General features: G+C 31.7%; 1 protein-coding gene across 1 annotated transcript; it reads right to left on the bottom strand.

Moving 5' to 3' along the window:
• Positions 1 to 946: 946 nt before the first annotated feature.
• LOC125069400 (F-box only protein 32) lies at positions 947 to 23,820 on the bottom strand. The gene is made up of 9 exons (XM_047678883.1): positions 23,643 to 23,820; positions 23,393 to 23,443; positions 6,413 to 6,506; positions 5,672 to 5,861; positions 5,105 to 5,286; positions 4,177 to 4,269; positions 3,748 to 3,908; positions 3,121 to 3,229; positions 947 to 2,436 (listed from the first exon to the last, which is right to left on the bottom strand). Exons 1-9 carry the CDS (start codon positions 23,741 to 23,743, stop codon positions 2,341 to 2,343), a joined length of 1,077 nt encoding a protein of 358 aa, XP_047534839.1. The 5' UTR covers positions 23,744 to 23,820; the 3' UTR covers positions 947 to 2,340.
• Between the last annotated feature and the right edge of the window lie 41 nt (positions 23,821 to 23,861).

A 23,861-nucleotide genomic window follows, 5' to 3' on the forward strand; every position in this document is an offset into this window, starting at 1 on the left:
ACAAAAATTATAATTGAAGTAATCATATTATAATCATTCATATTTATCAGTTATTTTACTTATATGTCATAAATCTGTATATAATGTAGCAGGTAAATAATAAAGAAATTCCACATACACAAAATATTTTTATTTCAAAGATTGTGATATTAATCAACACTCAAGAGAACACATCCTTTTGCACAAAAACACATTACAGATACACTAAAAACAACTGAATATAAATTGTGTTGCATTTTAAAATTTTATTTATACTTAAAATCTACGATATTATATTCTATCAGTAGTTACATTCTTCTTTTGAGATCTTAATTTATTTTTAACATACAATAGTGTGTGTTAACTGCATATTTTTACCATGTTAGAAGTGTCACGGTTCCTTATATACCATCACAATTTAAAATAGGCTGTTTGTTCTTATTCCTTGCACATTTGCTATTTTAAAAAAGATAATTTATATTGCACATTACTTACACAGTGGAACCTCAATTACACTATCATTTTTCAAGAGTATAATGGCTCTTCTTTTCAAAAATTATCTTAAAATATCACATATCAACATCTACTCTACTCTACATTATGTAATGAACATTTTTGACAGTGATGTTATATTCAGACTTAGGTGTTTTTTTTTAACATTAGTCTTATAATAATAATCGGACGAAAAAAATAAAATACTTTAGGCCCGATTTTTGAAATAGCTCATATTTATTTGAATACAAAAATATTGTATTTTACCATGAATAATATTTACTACACTATTCATATAGAAACATTGAAAAGGTCCGATTTAAAACCTTTTTGCTAAATAGATTAGTATGCTCATTATTAAGCTTATTAAACAATAAAGAGATTACACATCATTTAATTGTTTGATGATTGAGAAAGGATTTCTTAAACCTAATGAAAAAAAACCATTGGTTGCCGAATATAATAACCAGTGCAAAAACAACACAAATAGGTTTTTGGTATAATTATACATACATATAGTAATTTTGAATCATTTACTTTTAAGATCCACCATTTTCGTAATTGATAGATCAATTTATGAGTAAAATGGTATCATGTAAAGCTAAAATTGCTTTGTACCCGGCCAATATTTGTAAGTGGCAACATTTTTGTCCAAGAAAATAATAAGTAGTTTTCTTTTTAACTATATTAACTTAAAAACGATTATAATATTTTTTTTATACAATTTTTAGTAATCATTATAAAACATAACATTCATTGGTATAAATATTACAACAGACAAATTCCAATAACAAATTTGGAAGTATCACAAAGTCTTAAAGCATCTAATGTTATAGGCAAGTTAGTTCACAAATTATATCACTAAAATATATAACTAAAAAAGGTTTTTTTTCTGTTTCTTAGTCAATATATTATGTAATTATGTTGTATCTTGGATAAGCTATTCATATTATCAGTTATATATGTTTGCAATTTTCCTTTCAAGCCTAAATTATCGAATAAACAGTATAGTGGAGGAAATAAGACAGTCTGCATTTCAGTTTTTATGTAACCATTATTAAAATGCTAAATAATTAGAATAAAATGTTCTAAAATCTTTAGATTTAAATACAAATAACATCAAAAAGTAACATGGTTTAAAAAAAAGAGATATTACCATTATATTTATATTTTTGTTAGCTACCATTTTTAAGGATCATTGCCATATTAAAAAAAAACCGAATCGATACTTAAATATAGATTAGCTAGGGAATACTGGAGCGGTTTTTATTATTATTAAAAAGGTCATCAAAAGTTTAATTTCTTACAAATAATAATTATTTTATTATCTGGACGATTTCATTTTAATATTGAAAATCTAATTACACACATAAAGAACATTAGTTATTCCCATATAAATAGCTTATTTTCCTTGAAATATTATAAGTTATTATTCACTTAGGTCACAATGAATTTTTATTTTTATAATAAACTGTGACAGATTTTTTTATAACCTTTAAACTAATGAATACAAGAAAATATTGAGAGAGAGATCTTGTTGACATACAGATATTAACCAATCCAGGACGTACATAAATATCTATCGTGAAAATAGAAAAATACCTTAATATTAATTCTAATACGATTTATGCATGTGTCTTGTAGCAGCCAACTATATTATATACGAACTACGAATGTAATTCTCGTAAGAGCAGCTTGGACTTTTTTTTTCTAAAATTTGTAAACTTATTTTTTTTACTTACTTTTTATAGACATAGATCAACTATATTGTGATGGCAGCCATTGTTGTATTTTTTTTTTAAATTTTATATTTCAACAAATCTCATGACCTTATAAATACGAATAGGCTTTGTAATAAATAATTATAAATTAGAGAGAGAAAAATTTGAGGAAAGCTGCTGGAGGCACGGGGTGCGGAGGCAGCGGTCCACCCGCCTCCTTCAGGCGTTCACGGTATTCTGGACACTGGATAAATTTACATACATTCTATTATTACTTGAACTCACCTTTTTTAATTCCACCATTTTCAGAAGAAATAGTTTCGACATTATCTTTTAAGCTGAAATATTATTTATTATTTCTATCTTATATTAATCACATTTTATTAGGTGTGGTAATTTGTAGGTGTACTAATTAAAATAAAACCTTTTTTTTAAATAAATAAACACGTATTCCACAGCATAAACAATTTCATCAGAATCAGTTCGTGACGAGCATGTTTCAGTTATATCATTGTGTTTTGGCCGTAGAATACACCCATAGCCTATTCCAATCGAAAAAGAAATGAAGATAAACAAACCTTAGAATTACGTATGTCACGGGATTTGCTTATAGCTCGGCTATATTGTGCACTACTAAAAGTTCTTGGTTAATATACCTTTATTTATAAAAAAACACTGGTGCAGTTACCTGCTTATATATTCCTTAATTTTACTGCCAAATTTCCGATAACAGTTTCATCGAACGTTCAAAATGTCATTTTTTCGGAAATCCATAAAAAATATAATAAATTATCCGAGCTCTCGACCAATGATACTGTCTGTCAAATGTTGTTTATTGGGCTTTGTCCTCTTGTGGTTGGAATAGACTGTACACAGACGGACAAAACACTTACGAATAAAAGTTTTTATAAAGTTATTATTAACTCACCTGATCGGCTATACAAGGATGGCCGAGCGATCGCCAGAACAGGCACTTACAATGACGGCACAGAGACAAAGTCTCAGCGTACTGCACTTCTTCTCTGAGCCCATACAGTCTAAAGGCGAGATTTGATTGTTTGAGTTGTTTCTTAGTGTTATTACATATAAATAAATTACTAGTCGTCGCCCGCGAGTATTAGGCATAAAAAGTATGTCCTTCCGTGGAGTTACAGCTTGCATCGACCAAATTTTATCAAGGTCGGTTCAGTGGTTTTGCAGTGAAAGAGTAACAGGCACACATACTTATTTTAATATTATAATAATTATAATGTCACACATTAACAAAGTGCTTAAGAGTACTTAGTTGAGACGGCCTAGTAGTAGATCTTAGTCGAATATCAGACAAGCACTGTTGAGTGCGCGGTGAAGGATAACGTCGCTAGGAAACCTGCACGAGTTAAAAAATAACGTGTACATCCAACCGTAATGGAGTACAGTGAATTAAGCTTCAAGCTTTCTTTTTAATACGAGAGAAATTTCACCAATATTTACCGGATGTTTCTATTTATTTATTTTTTAACGTAATATATAATAATCAAACACTATAAGTCATAGCATTATTTTCATAACTCACTTTCTAAGTTGATGGAAGACTTTTTTCCAGTCTGTATCTTTGTCATCTCCTTTGTGCAACGAATCAATCTGTTGCTGCGTGAAATGGAACTTGACAAGTTCACGCCAGAGACGTTGTTCGGAACACACCGATGACATTACAGTCCACGCCGATGACGCAGCCTGTTAAAAATGACATGTTAACTCTAAAACTAAGTGCCTAAAATGGAGGAAAAATTTTGTAAGCGGCAACTCTTCTTGGAGTTGTCAAGATTATTTTTAAAACGAAGTTTAAAGCACTTACAAAACTCTTTTTACCGTTTTATACGCTCTTATTATTTATAACAGATGCATAATTTTACTTTTCAATAGAAAAATATAAGAAAATCACAAATTCGCAATCAAATATTGTTTTGTTTGTTAATAAACGACAAAAAAAGTGATAACCCACATCCAAATCCCTGTGATCCGATATTCTCAACATTATCTCCCTGATACATTCTTCAGGCAAATCGTGAAGTTTCGGCATTATTTCCGGTCCCGGCTGTAAGAAAATATTACTTTCAGATAAAACTGAAATTGAGAAAGAAAATAATATTCTTCTATAAATAAAATATATTATTTTGGGAATATATCAGACGCGTTACAAGCACATAGGTACACAGAAACACAAACAGGCATATGAAGCGATTGCCTTCGCCTAAAATAGTATCGCCTTAATATTCATGATTGCAATACAATGAAATTCCAGTAACCTAGATTCCAAAAGCAAGCTTTACTACCAAAATTTCCCCGAACTATATCGATGTATTATTGCATATCACTACGAAAGTTTTGCATGCGGGTTTTCGCACATCTATGAGATACATATAGGAAAAGATGACAGCTAATCTCGCTGTTTCTTTTCATTGAGATAATATTATGTTTATATTGTTCAACTGCCTCGTTTTTACTACTGGGTTTCGGAATCTGGAGACATACGCTAGCTTGCTTGGTAGCATAACATAACATCAACAGCCTGTAAATTTCCCACTGCTCCTCTCCCTTTGAGGAGAAGGTTTGGAGCATATTCCATTCCAATGCGGGTTGGTGGATAGCATCCCGAACGGTGATTTGAGTTAAATTTAATATTATAACGATTGAAATGTAATGATTTTGATTAAGCTTGGAATTGAGGACTAAAATAAGATTATTAGCCGTGTGAACCATGGGAAAGCCCATCGGAGACCTTATACAGAACCCCCCCCGATTTTATTCGAGTATTAGAGTTTTTTTATTTATAAACTGAACCCTGATGAACAATTTCCATATTTCTAACTTTAGAAAATGTCGAAGTTCCATATTTCTAATTCGCTATCATCTATTCGCTTTTGCCATACCTCCTGTATGCGTATGCTATCAGCGATGTGGTAGATCCTGGCGATGGCGTGGTCGTGGTGTCCCCACAGCGCACGCGAGCCCAGCGGGCGGCCCCAGCACGCGCGCCGTTCGGATTCACGGAGCGCCGACAGCGCCACTAAAAGCGCTCGGAGCGCGTTCAGATTCTGCTTAGATTGCGCCACTGAGGATTCGAGTACAAATCTTTAATTAACTTGGTTTTTTTTTTAATTTACATAAATACCATTAAAAGGTCGTTGTACTATATAATCCAAAATTATTGCGAATACTTAAAACAAATTCTTGTTACGCATATTTTTGGGCAATAGTAACGGATTTAGAACTTCCGAAGGTAATACGATAAAAATCTTATTAACAATTTATATTAAGCGCATGTATTTCAGGCACACGTGACAGAATTATATGCTCTTTGCGCTTGGAAAGAGCATATTATTGTTACGTTTATTTAGACTTCGAAAGGTTACTCAACGAACAGTTTTACATTAAATATCATAGTAGTTATCAAAAAGTTAATTATTATCTTCCAAATGTTATAAAGTACACAATACCTTGATCTGCGAGCTGTTCGAGCATAGAAAGCAAGAGTTTCTGTGCGGCTCCGGGCAGATTCGTTAGTTTCTGCCCCCCCAACAGCAGTTCTAAGAGCGCGCAAATGTAATTAAATCTGCGTACGTCACGTACGGCCGAGGAGAAATCTAATCGTCGCACCGCCTCCGAGAGCCCGTTGAAGCCTGCAATCTATTAGGATAACGAGAAATTATCTTAAATTACAGCCATCCGTTGGGAAAGTATCAATAAATCATTCAAAGCATTAAGTAAAATGAACATATTCGTATTTTCCCGATATCTTGTAACGATTCTACGTAAAGTAGTGAGAAGAACACGTGGTAATTGACCGAAGGTGGCAGGTTTTAACTTTTATAATTCTTTAGAAATTCTACCAAATGCCAATCCAACACACTAATAAAAAGTTATAATACTTCTCCTTAAAAGAAAGGCTTAATCGAGGGGTGGATTTTAGATTGAGGCCAGGACCAAGAGCGGCAAAATATAGAGGCGGAAGAACTTGGCTGGTGAGCTGTTTTTAGTAGTCATGAGATGTTTAAAAAAATAATTAATTCATCACGTCATTAAATTTTTAAGACCATTAAATTTTTTTGAAGTTGTAGTCTGCCATAAGCCCAGCCTAGGCTCTAAGCAGTGGTTAGAGATTTAGTTGCTTTTTTGCTAAAAAATAAATCGTAATAGTATGTAATATAATTTGATAACATTTGTATATTGCAAGTTACCTCTCGGGTGCATTTGATAGTGATGTGACAATGTGGAGGAACTCTGGCAACACCGTCATCTGAACCTTTTTCTCCCTCTTCCCCGGATGTGATCCTGCAATATACAAGAACATTTACTATGGATGGAAAATAACAACCAACTACAAAAGCAATGTGGCCAAAATTAATGGGTTAGTGCGTAGACTAACCTCTACGGTATTTGTAAGTAAGGAAAATAAATTGTCGACAGAAGTGTATACATCTCGCCTAGTTTATTTAAGTTATTTCCAAAGTATATTATATAATCTACCGCCAAGCAGTAATATTAAGTATTCTCTATCGATATATAAATAAGTATTTTGTTTTTTCATTCAAAAAACTAACGATGTCCAAGCATATGATAGAGTTTTATATTTTCTAGTTAGTTTCCTGGTAATTCTAATAAGCAATTATTATCAATGATACGGCAAGGCTAACATCGCATTGCCGTTAAAACTTTTACAATCTCCGAATCGCTTAGATTCGCTTTCGTACGAGAAAATTGCCGTTAAACTAGACCGACTCACGTAGAATTTTCCATCTAATTGAACGCAATAAAAGTCTTTTGTTACACGATTTAAATTTCCGCAATTAGAAAGTTCGCGTTACGTAATGAACGACTTGTCGTTATTTTTAATTACTATACCGTGCTATATTTTTAAATGGGCTCACATTTTTTTTAAGATATGGTAGTCGGTCGGTCAAATAAGTCATGTGATGGTAAGTGGTCATCACCGCCCAAGAAAATATAACCATTCCTTACATCTTTAATGCTCCACAACTTTGGGAACTAAGTTGTTATATATCCCTTGTGAATGTAGTTACGACGGCTCACTCATCCTTCAAACCGGAACACTACAATACAAAAGACGGGCTTGCACAAAACCCTTACATCAAGTAAAACGTTACGTACGTTTACTGCCTTTAGTTTAAAAAGTACATATTCACTATTGCGTCATATTCCTACATTTATGTATCAAATCAAATCCCCTTAGTCAATATGGAACCATAACACATACCTACCCCTATTCCAGTGGAAGATAAACAAATCTTCGATTTACCTATTTCATGCGATTTGGTAATAACTCGGCTATCTTTTTATGAATAATGTATTTTTCTTTATAATACAATACAATTACACTTAACTACTTATTTCCACTTTAATTTTACTTCCAAAATTCCGATAACAGTTTCGTCGACTATTTAAACGCCATTTTTTCGGGTTTTTTCCTTTCATGGTTGGATTAGAGTATAGTTATTAATTGTCAAATAAAACACTACCACCTGCACCGGTTCGAGAAAATAAACCGACCTGAATAACTCAGTGGGCTTGTTTTTATTTTTTAGTAAATTTATGATTATTTCCATATATTATAGTCGACTTTTGAATCCTGACATTAGCGCGTTCAACTAGGTGTGCCGGCGACTTCATCCGCTGTATGTACATAGGCATAGTTTATACAGGTCATTGGTTGATGTTAATGTTTATTCCTCCAATCCTAAGAGTCGTAGCATGTAGTTAACCTTCCTTAATAAACGATATACAATTAGGGCCGGATCTACTATATGACTTTTTGGGCTTTAGCCCAGGGCCCCGTGGATTCAAGGGGGCCCCAACTAAGTCAAGTCATAGTCAAAAATAGACGATAATGCGAAATAATCCATATTTCATCCACTTTATTAAATTAAACAGATCGTATGGTTGCAGCCCTGCGAGTCCTGCAATTAATCAAACCTATTCAAATAATTTAATTAAAGTCTACGTTCAGATATGTCTTAGGTGTTGTCCTAAGTAATGTTAGCCCAGGGCCTCTAAACTTACGGTCCGGCCTGTATACAATGAGATTTCCAGAGAATAACGAGATACAAATAAATATAAATTATAATTTACTAGCTGCTCGGATTCCGCGTTGAACGTTACTTTTGCATCCTCGTGTTATTAGCCTTTCTTAATAAATAAGTTATTTAACGTTTTTTTTTCGAATTCTATAATAGAACTTTATGATTTTTAATCTATTCCGAAGATACAGATTAAAAATAATCACATAAAACTCAATATAAAGACTGTTTCGGTTTTATTGTGCTATAAAGCGTAATTATTCTATTGAGTAGGGTTTTCTTAATTAATATTTACTCGAAACAAAGAAGCAATATATTGCGCTACTGTTATACCTACATATGTTGTAATAATAGTGCTATTTTCATCTCGCTGGCAAGGTGAAGAGAGGTGGAGTTAATTGAAGACTGTTTTAGTTTGGAGTTTGTTTGTCTCTCTCTGTTTCCACACAAGACAGTCTTGCAGCTCGCTATCTATATTTCAGATGTGCAATTGGGTTCGTTGACATCTGATGCTTCGTTTTAAGGCGGGTCTACATTAGCGAACACGTTGGCGGAGCGGTATCTCTTTGTTAGTCTGTATTTGGTTTAATATGTTTATTAACCTCACCCAATATTATTAAGACTTTTACTAATAAGGAATTAGTGCATTTTTATAAAAATTCAAGTCTAAACGTTTTATCGACGATGTAAATATCAATAATAAATAATGTGATCCTATATAGTAATTTATATGTCATTTGACTTATGATCATCTGATTATTATTTAAATTAAATATATATAATGTTATACAGTTATATAATATCATACATTAGAGCAACAATCTTCATTTGTTGCAAAACGTTTAGAAACACGAACGTGTGAAAGTTAGTGTCACATTACTTCATTAAAACCGACAGCAATCATTTTAGCAAAGAGTTTCGTTATACTTAACATAATTGAAATACTGGCTGCGGCCATTAAAATGAAATAAGACGAAATTTAAAAATAGAACGGTGCATTTATTGCGTAGGCATTTTTATAGGGTCTCCGTTTCATTCGAGGATTTTATTCATGCTATTTTAGGCCGTTTGATTGATATTATAAAATACAGATTAGGTTGGAGGATTAGTTTTTTATTATATTTAATTTCATATTATTAAAATATGAATGGAAATGAAGGTTTACAAGGTGGTAGGGCTTCGTGCAAGCTCGTGCAAGCTAGGCATAGCTGTGTTCCGGTTTGAAAGGTGAGTTAGTCAGTGTAACTACAGTGGACAATATATCTTGGTTATCGGCGCATTGGCTATCGGAGAGCCGAGATGGCCCAGTGGTTAGAACGCGTGCATCTTAACCGATGATTCCGCCAACCCGCATTGGAGCAGCGTGGTGGAATATGCTCCAAACCTTCTCCTCAAAGGGAGAGGAGGCCTTTATCCCAGTATTATAATATAATTATAAACACAAATTAAGCGCATGGAAATTCAGTGGTGCTTTCCTGGGTTTGCACCCGTTATCATCGGTTAAGATGTACGCGTTCTAACCACCATTCTAAATCAAACATTAAGAAATTAATAAATTAATAATGTAGACCTTTTGCTGAACATATTTTGCCTCTTATCTCTAAGCCCCTTCAGGTACAAACCTAGTACAATTGAATGGAAGTCGATGTATATCTAGTTTTCAACTTTACAAAGCTTAGTGGTAGGGCTCATACAAATGAATGAGTACTCATTATATATTTTGACGCCAAGCAGTACTACTTCATATTGTTGTGTTCCAATCTAAAGGGTGAGTCCTGCAGGTACAAGAGACATAACATCTCTGTTCCCAAGGTTGGCGGCGCATTGGTGATGAAATGAATGTTTAAAATATCTTATTGCGCCAATATCTAAGACATTGGTGGCCCCTTACCAACCGTTGGCTCATTTGCCTGTCATACAAAATTTCGCGTTTGTGTTTTTGGCCTTCGAAGAATTCCTTCGTCAGCTAATCCTGAGTGTACGTACATCTGAGCCACCATGGATTATTTTAACGCCGCAAAATAAGAAGTGATTCTAATTCAGTTTGCAACATTTGTTCTACTAGCAAACATTGCAAAGTTAAATAAAAACATGTATTAAAAGGAAATATCTTGTATTATTTAGTATATCTATCTTTTTTTAGTCTGTGGTTAAACTGGTTATAATATGCACATCTCCGTCACTCAGCGACGATATTTATAAACTTTTCTAATTAAAATTTTCATGCATCTGAGGAAGTCGCTTGAAAGCTACCGGAATGGGAATTTAAAATAATAAATGGAATTTGTATGAAAAGTGAAAACCTTGACGTATTCGTGCGCGCACTTTATATTCAACATATTCTAGGGTTCCGTATTAAAAAATGAATTAGGTATTGGAAAGGTTACGAATTCTATTTGTAGCTTAATCGCCTGGCTTTAAATGCAAATGGCCTTCCTTTTTGTTATATTTATATGGTATATATACGTATAATATAACTAATGGCAGATTTAGAGGTCTAGAGATACTGATATAACAAAGATGTCGAAGTCAATAATTATTTTCAGACACATACGCAGATATCATTTTTAATTTTATGGATTATTTTATTGGATAGTGCATGGTGAGACTGCCTGTTAATAGTAGAACTTTTGCCTCGATAATTTTGAAATGTAGTTTAGTTTTATTTTGATGTATTATTGTATCTACTGTTGGTTGTCCAAATGAAAATAAATAAATATCAGAACACACATGAATTCATTTTTTTAATATCAATGTAATCTCTCCTTAATTTTGCATGACCGAAATCAATTAATTACAATTAATAATTAGAATATAGTTATATAAGTATGATTATCACGTATTATTACAATTATAGCTAATTTATTTCACGTTTGCATTTATTAAAATATTAAATAAAATAATAACTAAGTTAAAATATTACAGTATTTAATTGCATTTATTATATTACTCAATTTAACCTTTATTCATTTATTGTTAAAACGAATATCGAAATTGATATCCATTTCCTAGCCAATAATAAACAGTTATTGGTGTACGGAACTCTCATTGCGGGTCGAGCTCGCATTTGATTGGTTGTTTTTTAAATGTTTTAGGCATTTATTGGCAGAGCGCATATACGTAACCTCGTTTACATAATCGGTAAATAGAAAATTGCAGTCATTGCAAGTGTCACAGACAGCGAGGACGTTTTAATAGAAAAAATGATTGTTATGTAACTGTCCTGTATCAATGTCACGGATAGGATGGATATCTGTAACACTAGTTTATGATAACACTAACTATCTGCCCTGACTTCGAATGGGTAAAATTAGGAATATATTTTTTTTATTTACTTGGTGGTAAGGCTTTATTAAATAATTTATTTGTTTTTAAGTAAATACAAAACAATAAAGGATCAAAATTTCTCTATTGATAATATTAGATTAACTGATTAAAGTGATTAAATTCCAATCGGTAAACTATTTAAACATACATTGCAAGGACGTGCAATTTAGTGCACGTGTCAGAAATGACCTTGACATTAAACCCACTTCACACTCAATAAAGTTTCGCTTAACATCAGCTCAAAATTGAAATAAACTCTACAAATAATGATCGCGTGAAATTGAAATGAAACGCTGTTAACAGTTTCTCCGTTGATTGGCAATTCTGATTATCTGAGCGAAAAATGAATCGGGCATTTTCCATAATTACTATGAATATTGTGTTATAGTGTGAAATATGTGATTCTGTAATACATTTAGAGGCTCGCGATTGCTTTCAATATCTATATAATTATCGTTTAATAATTTTACTTGGAAATATCAGCCTGGATAAATAAAATAAGGAACTCATTGTAGATATTTTGTAAGGTTTTACTTTGATAAATGGTCATAACAAAATAAAATGCGGAACCACAAGCATAATACAAGTTTTAACCCCACGGATATACATGCGGCCGAGCCAAGCGCTCCGGGTTAGATTTAGGTTATTAACAACGTCCCAAGTTTTAGCACCTCATATTCTTAACAGTTCTCGTAAAATGTAAAGGTTACATTTTACAAGAACTTAGACTCTTTACGACAAATATACATATGGTTGAGTAATCATTGTACTAAAATTACTCCAAACAATACAAGAATGAATGCTGTTCTGTCAAAGTATAACTGTTGACTATCCAGCGTCAAGACTTGCCAAATACTTAGCTTATCAATAATATTCATTTGATTTTGTAGACAAACTAATTTGTATGCAGTTTTAATTCAAATTTATCGCTAAAGAGGAGTTTATGATTTAAAACGTGCTAATCCAATCGAAAAAGGAATACAGATTCATTTTTCGATTGGATTTGTTTATATGTATAAACAAACCATAGATTTACTAATTAATAGCTCTGTTATATTTTGCACTACTAACAGTGCATGACTAATACATGTTTATTCATAATACAATACTGTTCCACTAAACTACTTAAGTATATCCACTTTAATATTACTTCCAAAGTTCCGATAACAGTTTCGGCTACGTTCAAAACGCATTTTTTTCGCAAATTCATAATTAATATCATAGATTTACTTGGTAGGGATTTACTTGGTAGACAAACCCGTCTGGGTACCAGCTACTCATCAGATATTGTACCGCCAAGCAGCAATACTTGGTATTATTGTGTTCCGGTTTGATGGGTGAGTGAGCCAGTGTAACTACAGGCACAAGGGACAAAACATCTTAGTTCCCTAAGTTGGTGGCGCATTGGCGAAGTAATGGATTGTTAATATTTCTAATAGCGCCAATGTCTATGGGCGGTGGTGACCACTTAACATCAGATGGCCCATTTGCCGGTCCGCCTACATATTACATAAAAAAAAAGATTATATATGTTCTCGATATTAACGATATCGCATCAATTCAATGTTAAGTGTTGTTTCTTTAGCTTTTGTCCTCTTGTGTTTGGAATAGACTATATGTTCAATAATATTGAATGGGCTTTGCATAGGGGAGAACCGATGTGGTCTAATGAATAAAGACGTGGCTCTCAATCGTAATCTCGATATGTGTTTATGATTTGGTATAGTGTTAGGTAGTGAGGAAAACATTACGAGAGATCGAGTTTTTGATATCGATATTTAATAATAATATTTTATTATTAAACTCAGCGTGTGTTGACAGACGAGGAGCCGAATGCAACCTTAATATTAATCATGGTAATTTCGTTATATTTTATCTTTGTTTACTTTGTGGTAGACTTTTGTCCGCCTGGGTGTAATATATTTTGAGTGTACACACAACATATATATTACCGTAGCAATATTTAGTATTGTTATATTCCAGTTTGAAGGGTGATTGTGCACGGTGGCGCATTGGTGATGTAAGGAATGGTTAATATTTCTTACATCACTAATATATTTGTGAGGTGGTGACCACATATCACCAGATGTCCCAATTTCCCGTACGCTCACTTATATATCATACAAAATATATATTTATATATTTGTACTAATAATAATACGATTTAATTTAATCTCTATCCGTGTTCGTTTACTTGAGTGATCGCAGTACAAGTGGCTTGGAATACGAGATTTAATCAAACAGAACCGCTATTACCAATATATATTATATTGTGTGTATATATATATATTTTACTTTTCCAGTAAAAAAACTTGAAATACTGTACAAATCATAACCGTGCTGTAGTGCTACATATTTATATACATATACATACATATTTATATGTTTCTAGGTAATTTATGTTCATATGTTACGAGATAAGAGTAAATAATTAATGTTAATTTAAGATTATTTTTTAATAGAATGCATTTTAAAATTAATCTTAAAACTAAGAAAATTCCACTTTTGTGTACAAATCATATAAAAAAAATATGGTCATTACGTGGTTCAATAGTTATTGCATAATATATTTTTAGGTCGAAACAATGATAACGCACCATCAATGTGTCTTGCTCTGATTCACCCTGGCTCCCTGCCAGGGACGGTTCATCACCCCTCCCTAAGCATAAACAAGTTTCATTCCCGTTTTAGAACGAAAAACGATTTCGAAGTATGACCTGAGAGCCACTTAAATGTCACTTCCTAATTTAAAACCTCGTTTCAGTCTCGAACGTAAAAGCATTCTCTTGAAGATTCTGTACTTTTATAAAGTAAAGTATTTATTTTTATTTTTAGTTTATAACGTTATTATTAGTGAATACAAAGTGCGTAAACTAGTTCGAAAGTTATATACTTAGGTATTGTTTTTTTTTTAATTTATAGTTTTTGTGAGTGTGAAAAGTAAGTTAATTGATATATCACACGGCAGCGTTTCGTTTTAAAACATGTTTTTTTTTGTATAAACTAGTAGAATGTAACTAACTAGTATTTGTATCGAGTAATAAATTAATTTTGTATTGCACACGAAAAAAATGTATTTTTTATTTGCTTCGATACTCTTAACAAATGTTTATTGCATGTAAGTTTTGCGGCGTTTATTTATTTACTTAAAAACTAAACGGATAAACTTTCGGTTCGATATACATTGGTCCGATTTATCTGAGTTTTGGTATCGATATTATGTATTTCGACGCGCTGATAACGAACGAATTTTAAACGTCAAATCGAAAAACGTAGGCATTTTTCCAATATTTTTCTCGTTTATAAATATATCTAAGCGAGAAAAATATTTTCCGGAAAAGTTGTTGACGTGTAATCAATTTCTTTTATCAATAAAATTGTCAGTATAGTCGCTTCTGAGAAAAAACGCTCGGATAATATGGTCACAGAAAACCGACATAGTACCGTTTTGGACAATCGGAGGTACCTATGGGCTAAACGGAAGAACTTACCTAACAGTCATGTTATGTTTTATCTATGAAATATATATATATATATATATTTACACAACTGACGCTTAGCGAAATTAAATTATATATATATATTTATTAAATTATATATATATATTTAGTCTATGGTCGGATTTTTGCGTGAAATAAATTTTAGTTTTCATTCCTTCCCTCAACGGATGACTTTTATTTTTTTATTAAACAAATTTGAATATACCTAAGAACGTAAATAATTAATTAAGTACCAGAGGATCGGAACTGCGATTCAAGGGGAAAATGCTGCTAGCATTCTTGCCACCATTTCACGCAGTCAAGATTTATACAGTAACTATTTTTAATTTATATTTGTATATATTTAAGCACTTAATGTTATTAATTCGTATATACAATTTTTCGCTATAAACATAATATTATCATAAATATATAAAGTACGTAATACGTTTACATGTAAGTATAACTAAAACTATCTTTGAAAATTAATGACGCCATCAAGACCAACTACATTCAATAATAAACCTTAATAAATAGTGTTACCTATATAAAAGTTAAATTTTTAATTACATAAATGTGTCGTGTAGTCTCTTTTAAAATCATACCCCACTCGGATTTGCTACAATAATACACTTTCTCTTGGCAACACTCTTACTTTTAACACGACGAAACCGAAAGGCCTACTTTATTAACTTTTTGCCGTAATACTTGATCTTTTAATTTTGATCGGAATTTGTATAATTATGTAAATGTATTTAGTAAAATTTTAACGAGTTGGTTATTATAAAAAAATAAATGTACATTTGATATATAAAAATAAATACTTAAATAAAGATGTTTATTAAATATTCATTATTTTAAAATGCATTTATGTTCATCATATCGTTGTTCACGTTTTTGGTTTTATTTTAAATATTTATATACATTAATGTAGGAGTGTAGTGTTTAGTTTTGTTGTTTACAAATGTATAATATAAACGCTTGTAGTAGTGTATAACATTGTACAATAATTTGTTTCCGAATTTTACTCAATATTTTGTGAATATGCCGATATTGTTGCCGATATTCCATCATAATAATCATTCCTTTACTCCATTTATTTGGAGTCACCGCGTTGTGTTACTGTGTGTGTTCTCTACCTTAATCCTGAGTTAATCTCTTCTTGTTACATAATCTTCACCAAACGATACCTACAGACACAAAATTATATGCGATTAAAGTATAACACCAGGCCTTATTACCTCTACTGGTGGCAAGAGGGCTGGTTCAGTTATTGACCAGTGCATCGAAATTGCGATTCAACGGAAAAAAATCTCGTATTTAATTTTTATTTATATTTTAATATTACAGAGATTAGCGAGGACATACAGAGATTTATAGAGCAGGCGTGTTGTGTGCGCAAACAAGCGCCTTTTCTATCGAAGTTCAATGGTTCGGTAATCTGGCAACACCGCAGAGAGATCAGTTACAGAGCTTACGGCTTGACGTGTTCTCTGAGGCGCAATTGTTTTATGTTTATAATAGGAAAGCAATCGACAAATAGACCTTATTTTATGGTCTCACAAGAAATATAAATCGTTGTGCTTCGAATCATTGGACCTAAACAATCATACCGGCTCACTCACTCTGGAACACAACAATACATATTTGTAGTTGACGGTAGAATGATTGATAAGCGGGTGGTACCAACCCAGACGGGCAACGCATACTCATATTATAGTAGATTATTTTATTTAGAACGAGTAAAATATAGCTTAAATGGAGACCAAATCCTTAATACTAGTTAAAGCTTTTGATAATGTAAATTTTGCTGTTTAATTTAATAGATGTCGGCCATTTGTCAACGGTGGTTATCTAAGCCCGTTATCCTAACAAACGGCAATGTCGCTAAGACAAATAATATATAGGTACAAGTGTAAGTGTTATTCAAATTAAATTTCTATGTAATTTACTGAGAGGAAACAGTTACTGCGGAGTTTTTGTGTGCTTCTTCTCTGCCTACATTCCGAAATGGCGGTACTCGCAGCGATCAATTTAAACAAATCTTATAAAACTATGTCCCAAAAGTAAATTATTATTAACATACATAATGCTAAAAAAAAAACAAAATTAAAAAATATATTTTGATGAAAAAAAAATTCATTACTTATTCATTAAATCAAAGCTCTACAAATAATCTCTACCCGTCAGGACTCATAACAAATGTATACATATATGTATGTAGTAGTTTATATGCTACTTAGGAAAATATGTCTACGAGGATGTAATTTTTATGCTTCTTTCTAGGGAGCTAAAGTATCTAAGGATGGAGTTCAACCCTTCAGATCTTTTGTTTTCGCCCCTTTCTTTAGTTACCCTAAACATTCCTTAATAGCTATTTAGGTTCGAGTAAAGCCAGACGGATAGACTTGTTTATGACTAAACTTTGGGTATATGTATAGTATGTAAAAATACGTCTATTATAGGCGCTATAGCTATGTTCAGGGTATCGGTATAAAAATAGACGGGATATTTATTAACCTTTAAAATTATTGACAGTGTAAGAACGTCGTAATTATTGTTAGGGTTTATTTTATATTATTCGCGGACTAGTAAATGAGTTATCTAGTGGGAAGCTATCACTGCCCATAGACACCAGTGCGGGAAGAAAATTTAACCATTATGTACATCACCAATGCGCCACCAACCTTGGCAGCTAAGTGTCTCTTGTGCTGCAGTTATACTGGCTCATCACCCAACAAACCGGAACACAAAAATACTAAGTATGAGATTGGCGGTAGAATATCTGATGAGTGGGTAATACCTAACTGGATGAGCTTGCACAAAACCTACCACAAAGTATATATATATATATACGTGTATATATGCTTTCACGTCGCCTATATCGAAATATCTACGTACAATATTGTTATAGAGCTAAATTTGTAAAGGCCTTCTAACCGAATTGCGGCTATGTCATCCGACTCAAGGATAAACTACTAGGTAAGTATAAGAACTGAGATTAGGCGACGTACAAGATCTACGGCTATCTAAAACTCCCGGCGAAATTCTGCTCAAAGAACATTATATATAAAAAATATATATTTTTCAATATATCTATCTCATTCTCCGTCTCACTCACTCATGGTATATAGTTGGCAACATAATGCGTAATATTCAATATTCTTGCGCATAGTACTTGTGTTTACATAACATTGTTATGATATACATATATTATAATATATCCGTATTATCGCTGATTCATAATAAATATAGTGACATCGATAAGATAAACTATACCTGATTTTATAGTTTAATGAACGTTACGTTTAGGAACATATTATGACAATTAAATTTCGTTTATTTTGTAAATGAGTGAAGGAAACTTTAAGAAACAGAGATTAGAACGCTGTAATCAAAATCGATCTTGTAATTTTGTTTTGGTTACAACAAGCTTCCATAAATATATGATAGTTTTTCAGAACTTCATCCTTCGCAGCCTTACGATACGATTTGATAATTGTATTGTATGGAATTCAAATAAATAAATTCCTTCCAATAGGAAGGATTTCAATAGGAATTTCAAAACGATACTATAGACTGTAGAGGGCCAACTGATGGTTAGTGATCAGAACCGCCAATGGACAATTGCACTGCAAGAAATATTAATAATGCCTGACATCTTGATGGCTACGCACTGGCGATGTGACAATAAGATTTCATATCCCTTGTGCCTGTAGTTACACTGGATCACTCACCCTTCAAAACCGGAACACAACAATACTGGATGTTTGGCGGTACGCAGCCAGACGGACTTGCACAAAGCCTTACAACCAAGTTACATATTAAAAAATATGATTATGAATATGTCGTTCCTGGATTTCCCCGTTTAAGAGAATTAATCAGGGGTTAGATATTTCCCCTTTTCGTACCCTTAATAAAGTATTTCGAAAATTTAATGATGATCGGTTGCTTAGTTAAGACGTGAGACGATTTCAAACAAACTCTAAAGCATTCATAATATCAACTAAGAAGTTAAGTCTTCTTGCATTATTTTTCCTTTGTCTATGCCAACGTATTCACAAAAAAAAAAACTAAATTTACAAACACATACACATTATAAATACGAATATATTCATTCCAAATTCAAACGATACAATTATTCACGTATAATTTAATCGCTATTTAGGTAATTTGAGATAAAAAAAATCCATAATACGCAGTAACCTTACCGTTTTCCGTTCCCTGCCGTATATCTCTGACCATGACCCATATAAAAGTAGCTCAGTAGATCGCTTACACAATGACTGAATCGGGAAAAAATGTATTTAAGTAAATTACGGTGAGGGTTGAGGAGTGGCGACAAATTGTACCCTGACGAATGTCAAGGTAGCCATTGGATTTGTAAAACAGCAATAATATTTAACATTAGTTAAATTATTAATAATTTTCATTCTTCCTATAGTTTTTAATAAAAGTGTAATTATTAATAGTTTTACAGAGTCTTATTAATATAATTGGATAACAATTAAGAATTGGATAACATAAAGCATAAAGCTTTTTTATACCTAAAATCCCCCTAAACAAGCAAGCGAGGCCTGTTAGTTTATTTATAATAAATCTGAACACAAAGTAAACTATCGAAAAAATGGAAACGGGGCATCCAAAGACAGATCAGACACATAGAGCTACCCCTAAAAATTAGTATTATAAATCTGTCTGTTACGCTTTCACGACTAAGCCACTGAACCGATTTTGATGAAATTTGTTATGGAGGAAGTTTAGGCCCCAAGAAAGGACTACATTTTTGATAATTCTCTCCTCGAAGGGTTAAAATTGCGTATGTAGGTTTGTGTGTATGTGTGTGGGTAAGCCGCGGGTTCAGCTACAATAAAACGCATAAAGCTACAATAGTTCTTAATATTTTAAGTTAGGTTAATGTTTTTGTGTGTGTTAGGTTAATGTCATACAATAGTCAATTCGAAATCATGCTTAAGATTATATTTTTGTTTTAAAATTTCGAAAATATTATTCAGAAATCCACTCATAAGCAGATGTTTAAACACCGACTAGTGGATTTATTCAACAGATTTTTGGTTGGAGTCCACATGTAAAGCTATTTCTTCCGTCATCCTCTAAACTCGTCGTCATTTTCGGTTGAAAGCCGTATGAAAATCCGAGTAGTTTTTTGTGTTCAAACAGACAGACGCGACGACTTAATCGTAACGATTTTACATTGATAATATTTTTATTAGAAAAGACAGAAAAATATTTTAGCACGTAGTTTTAAGTCATTACACATATATCTTTTTTAATTTTAATTCATATTGAGAAACGTACAAAATAACTTTATTTATAAAACATGGAAATTTAAAACGTTATTAATTTGGTAGTCAGATTTCAGATGGAAAAATGAATTAATGAATGAATGTAAATTTATCTTTTTCTTTTCATTCGGTCAGTTGCACATAAAATATTTTTAAATAGGGCAATGATTTTGATGCTCTTAATGATGTTCCTTACTATGGCTTTCAAGTCATTAAACCTCTTAAAAAACATTACGGTAAAAAGTATTATATGTAATGTATCCGTGTATAATAATGATACTTATAACATAATGTATATTTTATACATATGATATCTATATTTAGAACGAATATGCATATTATATATTTTTCTCAATAGTTATTAGAATACGTTATTATATAATCTGTTACATCATTAAGACTAACTTACAAGTTCATCTTTATTTGAGAAAATTGTTTAAGTTTTTAAGCGTGAATAAAGCGTATAAAATATATTAATACTATATGTATATATATAACAGAATTGTTTACTTGGGCTGCTTTGTATTTAGTAAATAAATTAAACAAAAAAATAAACAGACCTAAAAGTGAATAATTCAGATTTAAATAGAAGACTGTATAGTCCAATACCTTTGACTTTCTAGTACAAAATAAATAAAAAACAGGTTTAAATACAGTTGATATAGTTTACTCTAATTTCCTGGAAACGTTTTCGTCTTATAAGTCCCTTAAAGCTATAAGATAGCAATGCAATCTTTTAAATTGAGTTAACCTTTTCGAAAGGCGCGTCCAATTTATTAGACAACTTTCAGGCGTGGCATTTTACTTAAGTCTATGTATAAGTCATCATCTAGAAGCATTTAATTTCAGTCTAAATATTTAAATGGAATTTAATTTTCATAACCACAGGTGTAGATAAGCATTGTTAACTTATTTTTTTGAAATAGAAATATCATTTATAAAATATTACTACATACGTAAGTACGCAATTTATTTAATTTCTGAGTTTCTTAATACTAATAAAAAGTAGCAAAAGAAAAATAAAAAAAAAAATCGATCGTACCTTTAAATATAAACGTCAAATTTAGTTTTTTCTTATTTATTTAGTCATAATTCACTCTTAAAACAAAATGTAAAGACAATATAACATATTCTTTATAGCTATAAGTGAAGTGGATAAAGAGAAAAGCCTATTAAATTTCTACTATATTAAAGTAACTAGCGATAAATTATCTTATATTTCGCTTTCTAACTTGAACAGAAACTAGGCATATAATATTAGACCTATTTCTGTGAATCTAGAGCGTATTGTGGGTATAGAATGTGATTAACACACATACATATTGAATAACATCCTCAGACATTGATTGGATAATTATTTCAGCGTCGATGTGAATTCACGCACTGTCGTATTAACTGAGTACAGATTAAAAATAGTCTTTAAAACGTTATTTAAAAATATAACATAAACTTAGATAGGTTCAAAATTTTGATTACTGAATTATTGTATTAAAACGTTAATATTTTTATTTTTAACCTAAAATGCTAAAGCTAAACAGAAAAACGAATAAGTATATATATTCTAAAGATTGATGACTTTGACGAGTTTTTTTTTTTAATTTTAGGAACATTTTACTAAGTTAATTTTTTATCTGTTTTATGATTGATCTAATACTATTCAAGTTCGCAAATTTTTATTTATAAATTAACTATTTACTATTTTGACATATTTATGTCTAAATACTTTTATGTATCTATAGGAATCCCTGCACTTTAACGATGTCCCTCTCTATACGACATGCAGACATTTCCGTCAACGTTTAAAAATAAATCCTTATTCTTGTTAAGAGTGGTTCCAACGATTTATTTAGGCATTTGACTCATCATCCTTCCACTTTTGGTTAGGATAACTTAAAAAAATATATAGGTCTCTAAACGTAATCCCTTCGTTAAATTAGCTGAAAAGAGTGATCATTAATCTCAGCCGCTGCCTTTTAAAGCAGGGTATTAATTTATGATGGTCCTGTTTTACTTAATGACGCTTTGTGTTATGTTTTGGCGTTTATTTAAAATATTTGCAATTTATTTATTAAAAAAAAAACAGCAATTAACAAAATTAACATCTCTAAATACAGCATCGCAAAGAGATAATCTTTCTGTGGACGTTGTTAAAATTTGACGCGTTTGAGTTATTTATACTAAAATAATTCAGATACTTGAATTTATGTATTACCTAAACGAAATTAAATCTCAACATATTTTTTATCTGTGATAATTTTAGTAACACGTTATAAAAAAGCCTAATAATATCATATTTGATACTCAAAACCGTATTTAAAATTAGTTCTGTTCGTTGTCATACTTTATAGTAGAGTTTTCCAATAAAGAACTAATTTTCCGTCCGTCCGCTTTTCCATTAAGCGATTTGACCCATTCGTGATTGTATATTCCAGCTTGACCCATATACTCACCAAACATTCGGTTCTCCGCGAGCTTGTTTCACAGAATCTATTTTCATGCTCAATAAATTATATGCATGTAAAATGTTCAGTCTTTATTAGTTCTTGATATGGTTCAATATGTTATTTTATTACATATAAATAAATTTTACGTTAATGTTTGTAGCTTTGCGTCGGTTTCCCGTGCCCGATTATATAATATATTAACATACTTGGAACAGTGAAACAAACGGATATTATTATTTATGTAATGAGATTTAGTGGTTTTTTATTATAATAAAACGTACTATAAATATGCGGATATTGCTCTATGCTGTAATGGAATAAAATTGTCCTTTATCTTGGTTAAATTTAAATATATATAATAACATAAGAACATTTAGAGCGTACATTTTAATTACTGAACAATGATTGGTTTTATTACTCGGCAGCGATAGATATTGAGATACCTATAGTATGTACTTATAGTATAAACAAGCGAAGACTGACACGGGTCTGCGTTAAAATCAATACGATACAACAACAGAAACAGCTGATCACACTACTCATTGAAAGTAAATAGGAAACACTCACCATTTTTGCTGATTATCATCTGCGCTACTATAGTTAGAGATAGCGGCATATCTGCAATACAAAATACAAACAAGCTATTTCCACATTCGGTTGCAGTGTTATTATAAAAATACAAGCATTAGAGCATTTTACTATCACTAATAATTGCGTTAGTTAGGTATTACACGGTAAAATAGTTCGTGCTTAGTTGCGTCGAACGGTGAACGAAATGTGAACAAAGGATAGTATTTATTTTGCAACGAAATCTCACCTTTGTGCTGTACACTCCAATACTTTCTTCTTCTCCCATCCTTCCTGGGTTTTGACCCATGCTTCACCGGGTGAACGCCAGTCTTTCGAAATAAAAGGCATTATTTTTTTAACACAAATACACAAAGTTCCGTGAGCGCTAAGCTCAACACAGCGACCGATCACTCACGAAGCGAGACGGGAATTGGCGTGCAGTGAATCTATGTAAATGAAAGAGAGG

Source organism: Vanessa atalanta, chromosome 15, assembly GCF_905147765.1.
Source record: "Vanessa atalanta chromosome 15, ilVanAtal1.2, whole genome shotgun sequence".
NCBI classification, from domain to species: Eukaryota; Metazoa; Arthropoda; class Insecta; order Lepidoptera; family Nymphalidae; genus Vanessa; species Vanessa atalanta.

Bases quoted from the DNA above. Each gene is read 5' to 3' on its own strand.
- LOC125069400 (XM_047678883.1), bottom strand. From the start codon at position 23,743: ATGCCTTTTATTTCGAAAGACTGGCGTTCACCCGGTGAAGCATGGGTC. The intron at 4,270-5,104 runs GTATGGCAAAAG...ATTTTCTTACAG, and splicing joins ATAGCATACGCATACAGGAG to CCGGGACCGGAAATAATGCC. The intron at 3,230-3,747 runs GTGAGTTATGAA...TCTCGCCTTTAG, and splicing joins GTCTTCCATCAACTTAGAAA to ACTGTATGGGCTCAGAGAAG.